General features: G+C 41.8%; 1 protein-coding gene across 1 annotated transcript; it reads right to left on the bottom strand.

Annotated features, from left to right (window-relative positions):
• Window positions 1-264: 264 nt before the first annotated feature.
• Window positions 265-11,189, bottom strand: LOC140362653 (neurexophilin-4-like). Its single transcript, XM_072448799.1, has 2 exons — window positions 10,983-11,189; window positions 265-1,066 (listed from the first exon to the last, which is right to left on the bottom strand). Exons 1-2 carry the CDS (start codon window positions 11,031-11,033, stop codon window positions 266-268), a joined length of 852 nt encoding a protein of 283 aa, XP_072304900.1. The 5' UTR covers window positions 11,034-11,189; the 3' UTR covers window position 265.
• Window positions 11,190-18,932: the final 7,743 nt, after the last annotated feature.

Below are 18,932 nucleotides of genomic sequence, written 5' to 3'. Positions count from 1 at the left end.
TTAGCCCTGCGACGAGTTGGCCACTGTCCAGCGTGCACCCCGCCTAAGGCCCAAAATCACTGGGATGGGCTCCAGTCACCCGTGACCCCGAAAGGGAACAAGCAGTAGAAAATGGATGGATGGATTGCGATCTTTCACAACCCATTTCCCAACAACTTTCTGCACATTTCAGATCAATTTAGCTCATTCTGGAAGTTGTGGTTTTACTTCAATCAAATGGTGAAAAATCCACTAAATTCTGAAAAACCGACTCTAAAAACCAGCTTCATCCAAAGAGCTGTTGACTGGGCTCTGTTTGGTGGTTGTGGTCCGGACACACCTTTTGTACCAGTCTATAGTCCGTCCCGGTGAAAGCAATGAAGATACAAATGACCTTGAATGGTTTCGCGCAGATCCACGCCGCTTGTGATTGCGTATTTTCTGAGTAACAGGTCTGGCCGGGATCGTAGAGACAGGGTTTTGTTTTCTTGGACCTGTTTGTCCTTTGGTACTCGATTCTACAATTCAGCTCCGTGACCACGATCATATCTTTTTGTTCCGTTGGAGGCATGCTTGTCGACTGCGGCGTACTTGAAGCAACTGAAATTGCATCCGGAATCAAAACCGAATTCTTTTGTTGAGGTCCGTTCGGCACCTCCCATTCGACCGCTTTCGACGGCGGGACAATGCTGACGGAAATGTTGCCCAGGCGTGACGAATTGTGCCGGAAGTAAACGCTGAATGTTCCGTTGATGTGGTCCACAATCTTTCCGGTCACCAACAGGCTGAATTTGAGGGTTTTGACATTGAAGTAGAAGTCGCCCCATCCTAGAATCTTCTTGGCTTTCTGCGAGGTCTTTGCTGCGGGTTTGGCCTTCGGGGGAGGAGGGCGGAACAGGTACTGGTCTTGAGCCTGGGAGAAGTTCTGAGGCCAGCCATAGGGTCCCAGCGAGCCATAAGCAGGAGATTTGTGCTTGGTGGAGATGATTTGAAGGTCTTTGGAGATGTGCTTGACTTTGACAGAGGAGCCACTGTCATCCCTCCAAGGTGGACTCTGGATATTGGAGGGTTTGGAGGGCTCAGGGACCTGGAAGAAGAAAGGAAACGTTTTGACTGAAATGTCACAAGCAATAGAAAAGGCTGGAATTGAACCAGAACATTGACGATTCGATTTTGCCAACCAAAGACTTCCACCTTCCCTTCTCAACCATTCACAAATCACCCTTCAGCACTGTTTTGACTGGTCCTGGTAATTCCAAGTGTGCTTTTTCTGCATTTCTTTCACTTCACCACACCACACTTTAACCTCTCTTTATGTAATGCATTGGTTTTGTATAATATTTGCTGAAATATTTTAAATTTGAATGCAATTGCCATGCTGAGGCTAAGATGCACTAGCTTTGTTTTGCAAAGTATCTCGGCTCATAAGACTTATACGACTTATAAGTTGGCATCAATGGAAATACAGCGATTATTATTTTCTGTTTACATCAGCTTTTTGTTTTCTCTCTCGTCCAAGCATCTTCTCAGGGTCCACTTTGGACCCCTTAAATGGGTTGTTACTGTTCACTTAAGACATTGGAGACACCATATTGAGTGGCTTTGGAAACACACTCATTAGTCTTATTTTGAGTCAAGAATCCCATAAGTGACTTGACCTATTTCTCTGCCGAAATTAGGCTGAACAGCACCTCTGAAATGACCAATGTTCTTACATCTATCTCAACAAACTGTTTCAAAACATCTAAACAACATTTCATATTAAATCCATCTTCTCCTACTGTATTGATCAGTAATGTCTTCAATCAAGGTCGAGAAGCGGCCATTACTGCAGTGGACACTTTCTGAAGAGACAAATTAAAAATATGAAAGTGTGTCTGCACAGTCCTTGCCTGAAGCTGTGACCTGTTTATTGATTCCATTGTCATTCCCTGAACCAGACACATCAGATTATAATTATTTGAATCGATTAAGTCTAACCTTGTAAGAAAAGCTACAGCGGAACAGACCTTCATTCACATGTCTACTGTGAGAGGACGCAAACTTAACTTCCTGACTGAAAATAAACTTTTAACAAACTACTTCCATTATTATGAATGCATTATCATAGATGCACACATTTGGAAAGTCATTTGTGTGCCGTTAGCTGAGCTTACTGAAGGACAAAGCACAGCAGCAATGGAACTAAAGTGTTTTTGTAAATTGCAGCTTGAAACACTGTCATTTTACAGATTTGTGGTGTCAAAGGTATAACTTTTGTTTTCACGTCCAAAAATCATCACAGGACGTTTTCTGAGCATTTCTGTCTCAAATCGTAGACATTACAGCATTCTAACATTAGCATGACGGGGACAATTAGTTTTTGCCAGAAAACCTGAGATGCTCAGGAACATGTTTAAAGGTTATAATAACATGATGATACAAGGAATGTGTGACCTTAAATCCAAACAGTTATTTTAGATGTTTTAAAAAACGTTTAAGGACAACCTCTTTTCACTCATCCTAACCCTGTCTTCAAAAGAACAGCTTTGGAGCCCCCTCTTTTGATGTTATTATGGATCTATTATGGATGTCATTTAGCAGAATACAGTGCCAAAAAGTGCTCAACCTTAAGTGTGAGTTAGCTTTTTTGGGCTACATTTAAGTGAAATATTTCTCGATTATAAGTAAAAAAAAAACTGTACACCTATGAATTACCATAGCTTGAATAAAGGGACAAAACTGCATTATTATTATTTTACTGGTGGTACGAAACAAGAACAAAATAGTCACAGTATTTAGCTCATTCCCATCATGCAACCAAAAACGTAACCTTTCTCCTCTCGATAATCCACTTACTGTCCAGATCTACTTTTGTGGCGTAGGATTACTCAGTTTAAATGAATAAGTGATGTGGTGTCTGGCCCTGTCACCTGTCAGGTTATTATATCTGTGGAGGAGTTATTCACGACTGCCAGTTTCACCTAGCTCAGTCCTCCTCTGCATCCATCACCTGCACAGATAATCACGTAAGCTCCTGTCATTCACACACATCTAATGGCTTTTAAAAATATTACATTCATGTGTATGTGCAGTAAAAGTTCAGTGATGACTAACTGCAATAGGCTGTCTATAAATGATTTTTTAAATATAGTCCAGGATGCCATTCAATGTTATATTTAGCAGCTTTTTGACAAGTCGTACAGAGACCGCCGAAGGCACACAGTAAATAAATTTTCTCATCGGTTTTTAATATATGTGTGCAAAAATGCATTTATCTATTTTGTTGCTGAAGTTTGTTCATATTTTTCCTTTTGAAGCTCAAGTTGGATCAACAATACATCAAAATAAGAACATTGAGTTGAAAAATGTGAACCTTGTCCATCAAATTTACAATATCTGTGAGAGAGAAAATGTCATTATTGATTTGTTTACAAAATCCTTCAGATAAAAAAAACTGCTTAAAAAATTCTCGATTTATGAGCATGGTGCGCACGAACCGTATGTCAAGTCCGGAGGTTTAGTACCATGTACGCAAACTTCAAACAAACGCCAAACTGCACATGAAAACTCTCAACTGCACAAAACATAAAAACATACAGCCCCTTAATATATTTGTCAATAGGGTAAGTGTAAACAAAAATGCAGTTCAATTATTGTAATTTAGCAATCTTACAGCCAGAGGAAGGTATACTTCTCCTTTGTAGAGGCTGCACCTTAAAACTTATCCCGAGTAATTATCATGAACTTATCGTAGAAAAATATTCAATTGTAGTCATCTAGACTCTGTTTATAGAAAAACAAGAAGTTTCTACTCTCATCCAAGAGTCATTCTCAATCTGCTGATCGAGTCTGACAACCCAGATATTTATTCTACTCCCAGTAGACATAGTCCTGCACTATTTAGCAGACTTTATAGTGCACTATACATACGAAATGTTTGACGGTTTGGATTTAAGATTTCTTCCAGGGCGGTTCTCTTTCTTGATCGCACCTGACACCATTATATTTGCCCTCCTATCTCCACCACAGCTGCAGAACCACCAGCCTCTTCAGCCACTCCATTTCCTCCTCTTCACCACTACCACCACCAGTATCTAGACTGGTAAAAGCATATGTTCACTAAGAGTTAGTGCCGTTTATCATAAGTCCTAAAGATAGTTGATTATTCTTAACTTTACACTTGTCATTTTCACATTATAAAAGATAACAGTTCTCCTTTCACCTCTGAATGACACTTTCTGTTCACAGATAATTCTCATGACGAGCCCGAGGTGCAAATCCAGCTGTAAAATTCTTTCAAAAGCCTCAGTTTTCGCCACAGGTTTCAACCATGAAGTTTATGGAATTGTTTCTTTTATAAGTTGTTTTAGATGAATATTGTGATTTAAAATATAACATCATGATCTACTATATAGCTGACAAAAGCACAGTATTGGTCACGGGTCAGTCAAGGGACAGTTTGAGAAAATTGTCAAAATCGTGTGGTTTGGGGAGAAGATGCACTTGTCTGTTTTATTTTCATTTAAAAAATCAATTCAAAATTTGGGATTGAACACTACAAGTAAACAAAAAAATATGATGTTGTTTTACCATATCCTCCAGTCCGAGTTCATGTTCTTAGTGGAGCAGCATCTGTTATGAAGAGAGCAGTGAAAGTGAGGAGGCTTATGCAGAGCTCGGAGCGACTGCCTGCTGCTCTGTCTTTAAACGCTTAAATCCAAGCAAATCCAACCATTAGGGAGGCACTTGAGGTAACCATGATTCAGACTCTGCTTAGCACTGTGACAAGGGATGGTTTTATTCTAGTCATGAATATTCTTCTATTCAACCAGCAGGGGTATAAGGAACTTAAACTGCTTCAACCAATCACCTCACTCACAGAGAGATGGCCATAAACAAGATTTTGGTTGTGGCCCACCAAATGACAAACACTGTCGTTAAATATATGGACATAAAAATGGAACATACTGTAATAAAATAAAGACTTGAGGAGCTATCTAAATTGAGAAGTTGTGTAGGCATTGGTTGTAGGGCTCTTCTCAATCATTCTTGCTATGGTCCAACCGTAAGTCCAGAAATGTGGCTCCATCTGCCCGCTCCCCTATGCTTCAGTGGGCTCCACGGTTGCCTGCCACCCTGGGATCCACCGCACTGTCTCTCCTCCAACCATGTTTCTGCTTTGTCTCAGCCTCCTCACTCTGTGCCCGCAACAAGGCATCTCATCGTGCCCCTGCTGGATTGCTTAGCCCCCCTCTCCATTCCTCATCATTCCTGGTCACACATTTCTGTGGATTTAGTCACTGACCCACCACCCTCGGAAGGTAACACCACTATTTTGACTATTATTGATCGTTTTTCTATCTCAGTCCACTTTGTTCCTTTACCAAAGCTCCCATCTGCCTTGGAGACGGCTAATCTCCTGGTTCAGCATTTTTTCAGGCTACATGGACTTCTTCAGGACATTGTTTCCAACAGAAGCCCCCAGTTCACTTCCCAAGTGTGGAGGCCTCCTGCCATACTCTAGGTGTTACCATTAGCCTGTCCTCGGGATATCATTTTCATAACGGCCAGACAGTGCGGGCAAACCAAGATCTAGAGTCTGCCCTCCATTGTGTCTCTGCCAGTCACCCTGCATCCTTGTCCACCACTCTTCTGTGGATTGAATATTTCCACAATGCCCTGGTGTCCACTGTCACAGGTATTTACTGTTAATGGTGTCTAATGGCTACCAGCCTCCCCTTTTCCCCACTCAGAAGAGAGTTGTGGCGATGCCCTCTATTCAGGGTCACTTCAGGAGAGCTCGCATTGCTTGGCATGAGGTCCAGGCAGCTCTCTCTCGCTCTGCTCTGACCAACCAACAGCTTTTGGACTGCTATTGTTTTCTAAGAAACTGTAGAATCTTCAAGAGAACTTTCCAGTTGTTTATTATTAACTTGTGTAATTCCTACAGCAGATGCCAAACTAAAGATAGCATGTTTAAAGGCTGATAACAATACAAATAATGCAAAATATTTACTTTAAGGCTAACGCACACCGGGAAGCATCCATTATTCAGGTCAATTTGACCTGATGAAAAGAGGCTTACACTATTTTAAAACCAAATCTTATATGTGATGTATATGCCCATAAAAATGTACAAATATTGTTAATTAAATAAATAAATAGACAGACAAATAAATAAACCTTCACACATTCCATTTCTCAATAAACCAAATTCCCCGTGGCTCTCTACAGGGAGCCAGGTCAACGTTCCCCACACCTCCCACACTGAGTCACAAATTGCCAAGGGTGTGCACAGTTGTTGTTGGGTTTTGTTTTATTTTTATTTTTTCATTCGCGTTCATCACGTTGACGGCAGGTGGCACTTTTAGACGTATTCTGCCGCACATTTCCCGTAAACAGCTCGTGGGATGTCATTATTCCAGTTACAGGTAGCATCCCTCTCTCCTCTCGCCTCCCGGTGCCAGTCTGCAGCTGCGCCTATAGTTGGGAGCCTAAATTTGCAAAGATGTAGTGCTCTCACCTGCTCTAATTGGGGGCCCGTGTGTGACAGCCGCGTCGTCGGGCTCGTGTCAGGATGCCAACGCTGCCAACCCGGGAAACAACGGCAGGCGGAGGTAAGCAAAGCACCGCGGCGCTCACAACAGGAAGGGACAAGGGGTAAACGCAGAGGAGCGACGCGCAAGAATAATTACAGGACGGATTTGGATGTGATTATTGGAAATACGGGGAAGGAATTGTTGTTTGTGCACAAAAGACAAATCGCACAAAAAGACAAAAACGCATTGGAATCGGTACAAACTTTGCAAATGGTTTTCCAGGCATAGTTTGTCTGGGGTTTGAGGCAGAGGTGATTCTAGGCCTTGGCAGACGTATGCATATGCAGGGGGGGGGCCTCATAGCTGCCAAGGGGCCCCCCAAAGCTTAATGTTTCACTTCATATGAGCAAATTGTAAACTTTATAGAATAATTCCCACCAAACTTTTCCTGTATACATATCAAATTTAAAATGCGCAAGTGTTGTGTTCTATTGCGTTTTCTAGACCATAACACAGTATCACATTACATCACTTTAATTTGGCAAACAGGGGTTCTCAACTAGTTAGCACAGGGCCCCCAAGAAGCTAGAAACGGCCCTGATCACAGGCTTTTTGGCCACTATGGAAAGTTTTTAAATGCCGTTGGACACTTCTTTGGCGCACGTCTGATGCTCTGACGCCTGTGCTACCGGTGGCAAACGCTCTCCTCCTCATGTGAGGGTTAAAGTCTGTGGCACGGAGGGTGGAGGTGATCATTGTGTGTGCAGGAGATTCTCATGTCTAAACCTGCAGAAGACACATGTGCTTTTGGTTTTATACCAGCGACGCACTGCACTCGTCCAAAGGTGTAAAAGCACAGATTGCATGTCCGACATAAATGTAGAACAATCTCTGCTTTTTATGAATAAAACAGGCTTCTACATATGTAATAACCTGGAGCAGAATCTAAACTTCATGGTGCTGGACATTCAGGCGAGAGGAGGTGCTGATGTTTTCTTCACAATATTTATAGAGGCAGAGAAATTGTGGGCCAGGGCTTTCTTAAAACATTACATTTGGGCATTCAGTCCGTGATAACAGAGCAAAGAGGCCAAACAGAAAGCTTATTAAACTTTCATGGAGACATTTTCCATCATTGCACAGTGTGATATTTTACAGCTCTGGGTTTCAGTGACAAACTTGGACGTAAACGAGAGATTTGGCTTATGATTATTAAACACATTTGATTAAGTCTAGTCGCTTGTTGAACACTGTGTGTGAGTTTCCACGGCGCTAAACGCCTCGTCCGGTGTTCACACATGTTGTTCGGGCTTTGATGCCTGCACGCCTCATTTACACCGCACCGCTTTGGCCTCTCCATACAGTTAATACAGAAAAGGCTCGCACGGTCACGTTTAATGTGTCTACGGCTTTACATAGACACAATTAAATGTCTTGCCCAAAGACATAACAACAGTAGTAATGGTAGCAGATTGTTGGGATGTCAAAATTAATCTGTTTTCCTTCATCACTGTGAGAAATTAAAGTGACAGGTTTTCATGTTCTTATGTTTAGTGGGATAGTACCTTTGTTTATTCTGTATTCATCACAGTTTTACATCAGTCAAGTCAGACTTGGGAAGAAAAGTTGAAAATGAAGTAGTACTGAGTTCTAAAAAGATTTTTTTTTTCTTTGTTATCAATTCCATTCAAAATGCAGGAAAATGTATATGCAATGAACACAATTTAACCGGAAAGTTTAAACATTAATTTAAAGAAAAACAAGGTGTCAAATATTTGTAGATGTCAAATTATAACTATTGTGTAAATTAAGGGAGCTTTGGCCCATAGTCACTGTATAGATGCTGTATAGAATTACCTATACATATGTCACATCTGCAGTTTAAAGATTTGGTGAATTTAGAGTAAACTTGAAATGCATCTTGTCCGAGAACTCCTGATACACGTTTTCATTGGGTGTGGCTCCGTCCAGTTGCATCTGGATTTGATCGTCCGCTATCAGACATAAAAAATTAGACAGCGGAGTCGAATTTTTGGTGGCCATTTGGAGCTGTCACCGTGACGAGGTTGATTTTTATAGCTGAAGTAAAAACAAGTTGGGAGTTGTGACATTACACTTTAAGCCAATCAGCGTCTGTGGACGTCACGTTTAGGTATTAAAAAATAACCTGGTCCGTGGAGGTAGCACCAAATGGAAATGTGCTGAAGCAGGAGTTTATATGTCAAGTCGGTACTAATGGAAAAGCAGCATTATAGACCTGGTTTGTTCCTAGTTTAGCCCTAAATTGGTGGTTCTCAGAATGCCTAATGTTGTATGTCCTGAACAGGCTGAACAGGTAAACAAGGTAAAGAGTGGACTTTGTCAGCTCAGAGCAGTATAAAGTCGAGCTTCTCAGACCAGCTCCTTAGACTGAACATTCGAAAATGTCTTGATATTTTTCAGAAAAATAATAAAACTATTATCACTCAGCAAAAGAGATGTTGATAACTCTGGGGAACAAAATCAGTTTCTTACATTTTAAATTTCTGTTTTAATTCATTAAGCTAAAAAGTGATCCTATTTTCCAAGATTGTATGATAAAGTTAGGACACCTTTTGCTTGTTATTCACATTTAGCATGTTTTAAAATGTATCTTCTTTGCATATACAGTATTTATGTAGCTTTGGATATCTTTTCTCGAAAGAAATCTCAATAATATTTGATTTTGGTATGCAGTCTTGACAACAGAAACATAGGAAATAAGCAGCGATGGGACACGGAATCCTCATTTGATCATTATTTAATTAGTTTTAAACACCAGTCTGGAGATGTTTTTGCTCATGCATTATTCATGAAGAAGTATCATAAACACAACAATTGAAGTCTACCTGCCCACTTAAGAGATTGAAATGCAAGCTGTAATTCATTTATTTATTTATTAACGACATTGATTTTTGTTCCTGAAATATCTCAGCAATTACAGGCTGTAACTAAAATAATGTATTAGCAACAACCATACAATACATTCCTAAATCTTGTGTTTTTAATTAATTCGGTTGGAAAAATGTATCACAGAATTTTGTAACACCATGTCAACGAGCACATTATTCACAGGGAAATATGTGTTGCTGTAGAAACTGTGGTTGCCTGGTAGCCCATAATTATCACGTATTTTGGTTTTGTTTTACTGTTCATACATATTTGACTTGGAGTAATAAAGCACTGCAAATTATTTTCAATATCACCACCTCACTTTATAACCTGACTTTATAACTACGCATCTGGGACTGTGCAGACAATAGATTCTACCTTTCGAATGCTAAAAACGCTATCAAAAAGAAATGGATGACACATAATGAACCAACTGTCAAGGACTTGGCCCAAATAACAATGGGCATGAGTAAAATACAAAAAATAAAAAATAAATACCTTGCAAATGCTGTTAATTTGAAAAAGGTGGGACAGATAATGCCAAGCGACATGTGCAGGGCATTAGATGATTTAGGTACAGTTTTCCCTTGCATGGCTTTTGTTTGTATTTTATATGAAAATTGAAAGAAATCATTTACAAATTATTTAAGAAAAATGCAATACAATGGTTGTTATGATGGTGTAATTAACAGTGATTTAAAGGTGTACTATTTAACCTGTCTGATGGTGGGTCCTCCAGATGTTATTACATGGCCTCGAATGTTCCACATTTGCATTGACAATACATATCTCCATGGAAACAAGCAGGTAACGCCTGAAAATGTTCCAAAAATGTAGTTTTGATTATGTAGAATAACAAAATGCATTTGAATTTCATGTTCACTGAGGCTTTAATATCCAGCAGAGCTCAGATTCAGCTCTGATGCAGAAGCAGGTTCATCGTTGTAAACCTCTTTATATCATAACCATGTCGTCTATAAGTGTCACATCTCTGCATCGATGGGCGTGTTGCTAAGAAGTAACCCACAATATATTAATATTTTGAACATATTTTGTACATCCCTAAATTGTATGCATGATGGATATGTTTAAAGCCATACTGTGGAATATTCCAAGCAAAGCAGTAGTAGAGGCAAACCCTCCACCAAAACAGTTACACAGTGCAGCTTTATGTAAAAAACAACAAGTCCTAAATAATAATTATCTTTTTATTTATTCGCAAATATAACAACACCTTAATATGTCTCAATGAAGCATGAACAAAGACTTAATACATAATGTACAGATCAATTAATAAGAATTACTCGAGATTAGTAACCACTTAATTAAGCGGTTAGGGTATTATGTAGTTACCAGCCTGAATCATAAACTATTTCATCTTGATGAATTAAATCTTTGTTCATGCTTTATTAAAGCTATTAAAAGTGTGATTATTATAAAGTGTTACCATAGAAACTTCCAAGTTACAATGTCCAGAAGAGTATAATGCATATTCTGCTTTTCTACAGTCACCAAAGTGTGTATATTATTATCATCCATAAACGAGAATTAGTTCATTATCTCATAACTCACCGCAGCAGGCAGCAGGCACAGGCAGAGGAGGGTCAAGTACAGGGCTCTCATTGTGCAGCAGGAGGAGCAGGACCAGGACCAGGATCAAGAGCAGGACCAGGACCAAGAGCAGGACCAGGAGCAGGACCAGGACTAGGAGCAGGACCAGGACCAAGAGCAGGACCAGGACCAAGACCAAGAGCAGGACCAGGAGCAGGACCAGGACCAAGAGCAGGACCAGGACTAGGACCAGGACCAAGAGCAGGACCAGGACTAGGACCAGGACCAAGAGCAGGACCAGGATCAAGAGAAGGACCAGGATCAAGAGCAGGACCAAGAGCAGGACCAGGATCAAGAGCAGGACCAAGAGCAGGACCAGGATCAAGAGCAGGATCAAGAGCAGGACCAAGAGCAGGACCAAGAGCAGGACCAGGATCAAGAGCAGGATCAAGAGCAGGACCAAGAGCAGGACCAAGAGCAGGACCAAGAGCAGGACCAGGATCAAGAGCAGGACCAAGAGCAGGACCAAGAGCAGGACCAGGATCAAGAGCAGGACCAAGAGCAGGACCAAGAGCAGGACCAAGAGCAGGACCAAGAGCAGGACCAGGATCAAGAGCAGGACCAAGAGCAGGACCAAGAGCAGGACCAAGAGCAGGACCAAGAGCAGGACCAGGATCAAGAGCAGGACCAAGAGCAGGACCAGGATCAAGAGCAGGATCAAGAGCAGGACCAAGAGCAGGACCAAGAGCAGGACCAGGAGAGGGGCTGAGAAGTGACTCCACTCCAGAGGAAAGTGACAGAGTTGAACACCTGCTTCTGTACAACTGCACTTCTCGTCTCTCTCCTCTCTCTCTCCCTCTCTTTCTCTCTCTCCCTCTCCCTCTCTCTCTCGTCTCTCCCTCTCCCTCTCTCTCTCTCGTCTCTCTCCTCTCTCTCTCCCTCTCTTTCTCTCTCTCCCTCTCCCTCTCTCTCTCGTCTCTCCCTCTCTCTCGTCTCTCTCCTCTCTCTCTCTCGTCTCTCCCTCTCCCTCTCTCTCGTCTCTCTCCTCTCTCTCTCTCTCTCTCTCTCTCCCTCTCCCTCTCTCTCTCTCGTCTCTCCCTCTCCCTCTCTCTCTCTCGTCTCTCTCCTCTCTCTCTCCCTCTCTTTCTCTCTCTCCCTCTCCCTCTCTCTCTCGTCTCTCCCTCTCCCTCTCTCTCGTCTCTCTCCTCTCTCTCTCTCTCTCTTTCTCTCTCTCCCTCTCCCTCTCTCTCTCTCGTCTCTCTCCTCTCTCTCTCTCTCTCTTTCTCTCTCTCCCTCTCCCTCTCTCTCTCTCGTCTCTCTCCTCTCTCTCTCTCTTTCTCTCTCTCTCTCTCACTCCAAACCTGCGCTGGGAGAAACGCCTTCAAACACTTGCAGGTCCAGTAAAGTGCGCTCATGACATTTGAGTTAGATCGGGATAGAGTATGAGGTCTTGTAGTCTTGTAGAGTTTGTGTGGGTGGGCTTCGCCATCAACCTGAACCTGCAGAAGGGTCCGTATATATGCACACATAGCTCTCCATGAACATGCCAGAAAAATACCGACTTTAACCTGAAATTAGTCCTTGTTTATTCCTGGTCAAGTCACAGATTCAAAAAGCTTTTTTGTCTGTTTAAAAACTGAGAATTGTCTTTGACGTGTTTCAGACTTACTTTAAATTCCATCAGTGTGGGGACAAATGAGTTTTTATAGATGTTCTGCTGGTCCTTTGGGACTTTGCACCAGTGTTGCCAGGTCTGCGGTTTTCCCACGGAACAGCGCTTTCCACAGAGCTTAAAAAATATCTGTCAAGTCACGCCCCCTTCGGACAAACAATGTGTGTTGTTTTACTACAATAAGCTCATGTTCAAACACGTTCATGACACTGTGGGGAAGAGAGCAGGTCAAAGGTGCAAACGCGCGTGAATGTGTTACAAATCACTGATAGAGTCCATATTCAACTATAGTCTCACATCATGGTTCAAGGTTGTGACAATAAAACACAAATCCAGACTCTCCTGTTTCCCAAACCAGGCCAGTGAGATGACTGGTACTGTGTCTGAACTTTACTGTCGCTCAGCGCAGAGAAAGGCGACTGCAACAGGACTCTTCTCACCGGCTTCAGAACGCCTTCACAGCGCTAGAGTCAGGCAGGCACTGCAAAGTCCCTCGAGAACTTATACAAGAAATAAGCTCAGGCCACATAGCTGTGTTTTTCAAAGGACACATACTATGCAAAGACATATCTGGAGTTGCATTCAGCTTCATTCGCGCTAGTTAAATGAATCCTGCTTAGAAAGTCCTGTCCGCCTGAGTGTCAAAAACACATGGCTCCGAGATCTTCTGTGCCGTTTGCAGGTCCATAAACCATCATCAGCCAGACATTTTTCTGCCGTCATCATCATCATGATCATTACAACTGTGTGGCTGCATTCGCTTGTCAGGGCAAGCTAGCATTCCATGTAATTCTCTCTGCAGCCTATAGATGGAGGCCAAAAGTCAGTTCCTGGCATGGAAAAAGTCTTTTTTTTTTGTTTTTTTACAAGAGCAAGTTTAAAGGTCAATAACAATACAAATAATGCCAAGTATTTTCCTTTTAATGTGCTTCTTATGTGTGACTTGATGATGACTTTATTGAGCCTTGTCAAAAGAAGAATTTCAGTCACTTGCTAGAACAGACAATAAAGTCCATCTGTAATATGTCTCCTTTAATATCAAATCTAGGGGTATTATTTTTGTTTGTTTTCCACTGAAGCTCCAAACTAACCGTCCATCTGTTCATCTTTCATCCTGCTTGCACGCTACACAGCCCCCTAGTACTTTCTTCTTCCTATCTGAAGGACAAGCATGAATTAGTTGCTATTTAAACCCGACTTGGCGAGGGCTAATTAGATCACACGTGTGCTACATGGCAGTCAGCTCTCCGCTCGCCTTCGGACTGCCGGCTGCCTCATTTGCACCACCCGGTCAGGGCCTTGTTATGAGCCATCAACCCGGGGAAGAGCGCTCTGAGGCGGGCACACTCTTGACAGGCGTCCCCAGTGTCCTCGCATTACTCTAGCCACAGGAGGCTTGACAAAATGACAAGAAGCTCTCGCCGGAAAATGTAAAAAAATCACTGACAATTCTGCTGAGGATTTCTCTGCCGGCGCCGTCTCAGCTCGACATCTAGAATTTCATGCCAAAAAAAATCAGACGGCCCGACAAGTCTCCACTTAAGGGGAATAATAAGAGAGGTAGAGACTTAGACAAAGTTTCCTCTGTTTAATTAGTGTGGTATCAATGCAGTCCGAGCAGACGATTGTTTGCGTTTTGATAAAAGAAAATATGGACTCGAGGACTAATTGTTTCCGTCTGTCGCTGCTGCTGCTGCTGCTGCTGCTGCTGCTGCTGCTGCTGTTTCTGCTGCAAAAAAACAACAACACTTGGACATTTTAATAAAACGTAAACGCCACTGCATGCAAAGCTAGCATTCACCTTCATCCACGGGAGAAGCAGAGGCGTTTCGGGGTGTACATACATTATTATACTGAAAGCCACATCCACTAGGGGGCCCCAGACTGAGTGTTTATCCTAAATGTGATGGAGCATTATCCACTGCAGCGTGTTGAGGTTTTTAAATGCTGAGAAGATTTGGGGAGTGTTCACTTTTTGGTTCACAGACAGGTGATTATAGCAGAAGGTGGCAAGTTATTCATGTTTTTCCTGCAAGACCGAAAGCACATCTAAAATGTGAAAGAACTGCCACAGCGCAGGACAAACATAAACTCGGCTGTATATTTATTTTGTACCTGAAATCTAAAAAAAAAGTGTTTACAAAAAGGTGGATAAACAATGTCACGCTGCAGCTACGCTAACATCTATCACTGATACAGACTTTGGGATTGCACACGCTTGAACTCTTTTCCCCCGCTCAAAGTCTGAATTGCGCATTGATGTTTGGCTGACCTCGTCTGGATGGTCAACGTGGAGGCGGAGCTAAAAGTCTGCAGTCAATCGTTGCAATAGCGTTTGCATGCTCATCAATGACAACAGACTCGACGAAATAGTCAACTAGAGACTTAATGAAGATAATCATGAGCATCGAGGGTCCGGTATTTGAGCCAGAGAAAAAGGAGGAAGAAAAACAAATATGAAAAACAGAGGGCAGTTTCAGAATGTTCAATGCTGAAGTGAAAAAGGATCAAACTATGGCCTAGTCAATAAATAAATAAATGTTGAATTATAATAGCAATAACATACGGGAGATATGGCGGCTGTGCAGGTCTGTCTCATCCCAAATGTGCCTTCTGACTTAGTTTAATGGTATTTACCTTATTCTGCCCCGCCTACTTTTTGAAAATGTTAAATTACAGGAAGTAGTGCGGAGTTCTAAAACTGAATCCCTTTGTGATGTCATCAATGTGCGACGTGCCATTGAAAACACAGAGACAATGTACACAGTTTAAATGGTCATTCAATAAAATAAAGGTGTTATATGGTATTATTGTTTGTCAACTCATAACTATGTGTAATTTTAGGGATTTTGGCTCTTGTTTACAGTCTGGTTGCTAGGTAACGTTTGTGGAATTGCCTCTACCTATATATCATATTATCATATATCATCATATATGTCATATTTGCTGCCCATGTCCAATCAGGAAGTACAGTTATAAACTTTACAGAAATGGTCAAACTGGGGACAAATAGGCAAAATGTTAAGTAAAATCTGAAAATTATAGTGTTGTGGAGAGAGCTGAAGTGTCCTTTAACTTCCCCCCTACCTTTAGCAAACGAGCTAGTCCCAGAATCAATAAAGAAACGACTTTCTATTTTACCTTATGAAATTACTCTGAGCAAAACAAAAACTCCACAGACTAAAATGAGGCAAAGCAAATACCAAAGAAACACAGTCTGTTCCCACCTCATTAATGTTTCCAAATGAAAATGATGTCAGTGCATTATAAGATAAGATAAGATAAGATAATCCTTTACAGAGGATTTCCGTCTGGGACCACCTCCTTCACTGTGTCTCTTTGACCAGGGTTTTTTCACTGAAACAAACGAGCTCATTAGTCAAAGTCTCTGGTTAAAGCAATCAAGATGTCTCTTAATTCTATTGGAAATCTGACCAGATGTGATTGTGCATCTGAGATGTGTTTATGCGCGAGGAGCCACTGGACACAGAACTTTTGGAGGTAATATTTATCGATCCAGCCAAAACTCTCGCAATTAAGAGATTTACAAATGACCATAAAACAACATACCTGGTTTACAAGGCTGCGACAAGTTGGCCACTGTCCAGGGTGTACCCCGCCTAAGGCCCGAAGTCAGTGGGATAGGCTCCAGTCACCCGCGACCCCGAAAGGGACCAAGCGGTAGAAAATGGATGGATGGATGGATGGTTTACAAGAGAAGAAGCAAGATGGCCATGTGTCGCTAAATATGGTAAAGTACAAAGTACAGGAGGAGATAGAGTCAGAACCCTCCACAAAAATCAATTAAACAATGGAATATCAGAGTACAATTTAAGCTTAAGCACAATATAACATTTATTAAAAAGGCAGCATGAATAAAAAGGAAATGCCAAATGAAAACGTGCACAGTAAAGTAAAGTAATATTTGGACTCCACTTGCCTATTGACCTGACAGGGTACACAGCGGCCCTGCTTCAGAGGTGGCTAAAATACACAGGACTATATTCCATCCATCCATTTTCTACCGCTTGTTCCCTTTTTTGGGGTCGCGGGTGACTGGAGCCTATCCCAGTGACTTCGGGCCTTAGGCGGGGTACACCCTGGACAGTGGCCAACTTGTCGCAGGGCCAACACAGAGACATAGACATTACAGACAGTTCACGCTCACATTCATTCACTAGGGCCAATTTAGAGTCACCAATTTTACCTAACACATGCATGTCTTTGGACGGTGGGAGGAAGCTGGAGAACCCGGAGAGAACCCACGGTAACACGGGGAGAACATGCAGACTCCACCCAGAGAGATCAAGTGATGTTGGTCTGGTCCAGGAATCAAACCTATGATCTCCTTCTTGGGAGGCAAGAGCGCTAACCGCCTTTGCCACCGTGCACCCCTATGCGCAGGGACTATATTCAATAATTACAAATAAATACTACAATTGGACTTATTCTTCTCTGCGAGTGAGCACAGAGGATTTCATGACATAAAAGTGAGGTGGGCCAGTGGACTTTGACTGATTTATTCACAGGTTTACGTTAAATTCTAAATTAGGCTACTTGGAAATGAATCAAAGTCATGCAGTTTATAATAGCCTAGAATTAAATAATATAATTAATTTATTTGCATGATTCTTTGTTTTTGTTTTTTAATCTGACTATTATGAGCAAATCTGTCTTGCTAAGAAACCCAATCCCCGGGGCCAAAGATGGTGTTCCAGTCAAGTCAATAGCTGCTCATTAGCGCACGTCGCCAGTTAGCCTTTAGCTCTTAGTACACAGTGGCCCGGAAGTTACATAGGCTTATCATATGTACCATGTGATCGCTCTGACCAATCAGAGTGAGAGTTACAAGAGCTGGACTGCGAGATAAAGCGAAATATTAAAAAAAACAGATTTTAAGAAAATTTGAGGATTTTGAACAGGGAAAAAGTAAATGACCGATAAAAGGTGTTATTCTAGTAGCTCCTTGGTGTGCACGGGGCGAGGAGTGAGCACGCTGTCACTGAGTAGTCATCAAATCAAGCCGGTTCATTCATGGATCTATGAAAATATGGGGTTCACCTTAAAGTCCAGCTCATGGTCTGGCCTAAAGCTGTTGTGCCGCTTCATTACTTTTCCAAACACAGTACATCAGAAACTTCCTATAAGTTATCTGTCCTTTTCCTCTGTATCTACCTGCGTTGCAACAATGAAATTTCCCCATGTGTGGACAATAAAGGAATATCTTATCTTATAGAACATTTGATTATTGATGCTATTTTGTATTTATGCGTCGATTTAATTATCATATTGTATACCTAGCGCTAAACTGTACATTTTCTATATGTATTTGCCTAAATCCATTTATTATCATGGCTCTATAGGTCAATATTTTACTGTTATTCAGTGTTTTGTGGTGCATCACAAATAAAATATACAACCATAAACAAATGACTTTGTTCAAACTTTGTCAGATCATGCTAAAAGTCATTAAAATCATTTAGCCTACTCACTGGTAACACGGATGAACACTAAACGTACACTCCCTTAAGATGTGAGACAGGCCTCTTCTCTAACAGTGTGCAAATCTGAGCTAAAAACAGTTTTGTTTAGCTGTGCATATGACTGAAAGGATTTTCTTTGCGCTCTTCTCTTTTATGTCTTAAACTGTTTAGTGACTATCATGTCTTTGTGATTTTAATGCATTTTATTCCTGTTGTGTGAAGCACTCCTTGTGTATGAACTGTGCTCTACAAATAAACTTGTTTTCACTGCAGTACCAACGGACTGGCCACTGGGAGCCGCTAGCGACCTATTCGGATAATATAAACATCCACGAAGAAACTCATGGCAGCAAGGCAAGGCGCATGCGCAGAGACACGGCCGCTTCATAAGTCCCCGCGCTCACCGTGGCCTTTCTAATATAACACATGTTCCTCTGTCGTGTCCTTCTAACTCTTCATAACGTGGAGAAACTGTTCACGTAACTTTAAAAGCGGGTTTTTCACTGGTGTAATTCTGCGGACCGAAGATAAACGTGTTGTCAAACGAGTAAACGGGTCTCGTGCGGGAGGAGGCGTGGTCACCGCACCATGTTCCCAAAATGCATTGCGTGCATTTTCAGTTTAAAGTTATTTTTAAGTCAAATACATGTTTTAGTTCTGTTTTAACCGCTTTAGAGGCGGTGAAAAGTCCGCGTTGTTGTAACTGTTTTCTCCTGCGTGTGTTTTATGTCACGTTTTGAGTCGTTAACGTGGCACCGTGACTGAGGCTCGTGTGGCGGGAAATGGGTTTAGACACTCAGACATGTTCATTTCAGT

The sequence above is a fragment of the Eucyclogobius newberryi genome, unplaced genomic scaffold, assembly GCF_026437365.1.
Source record: "Eucyclogobius newberryi isolate DKJ021-1_F unplaced genomic scaffold, fEucNew1.0.hap1 SCAF_17, whole genome shotgun sequence".
Lineage (NCBI taxonomy): Eukaryota > Metazoa > Chordata > Actinopteri > Gobiiformes > Gobiidae > Eucyclogobius > Eucyclogobius newberryi.
This window is presented reverse-complemented; position numbering and strand designations above follow the sequence as displayed.

What these genes read in the sequence shown, in the direction of transcription:
- LOC140362653 (XM_072448799.1), bottom strand. Translation starts at nt 11,033, where the DNA reads ATGAGAGCCCTGTACTTGACCCTCCTCTGCCTGTGCCTGCTGCCTGCT. An exon ending in TGTGCCTGCTGCCTGCTGCG is followed by an intron (nt 1,067 to 10,982) that starts GTGAGTTATGAG and finishes TTCTTCTTCCAG; the next exon opens with GTCCCTGAGCCCTCCAAACC.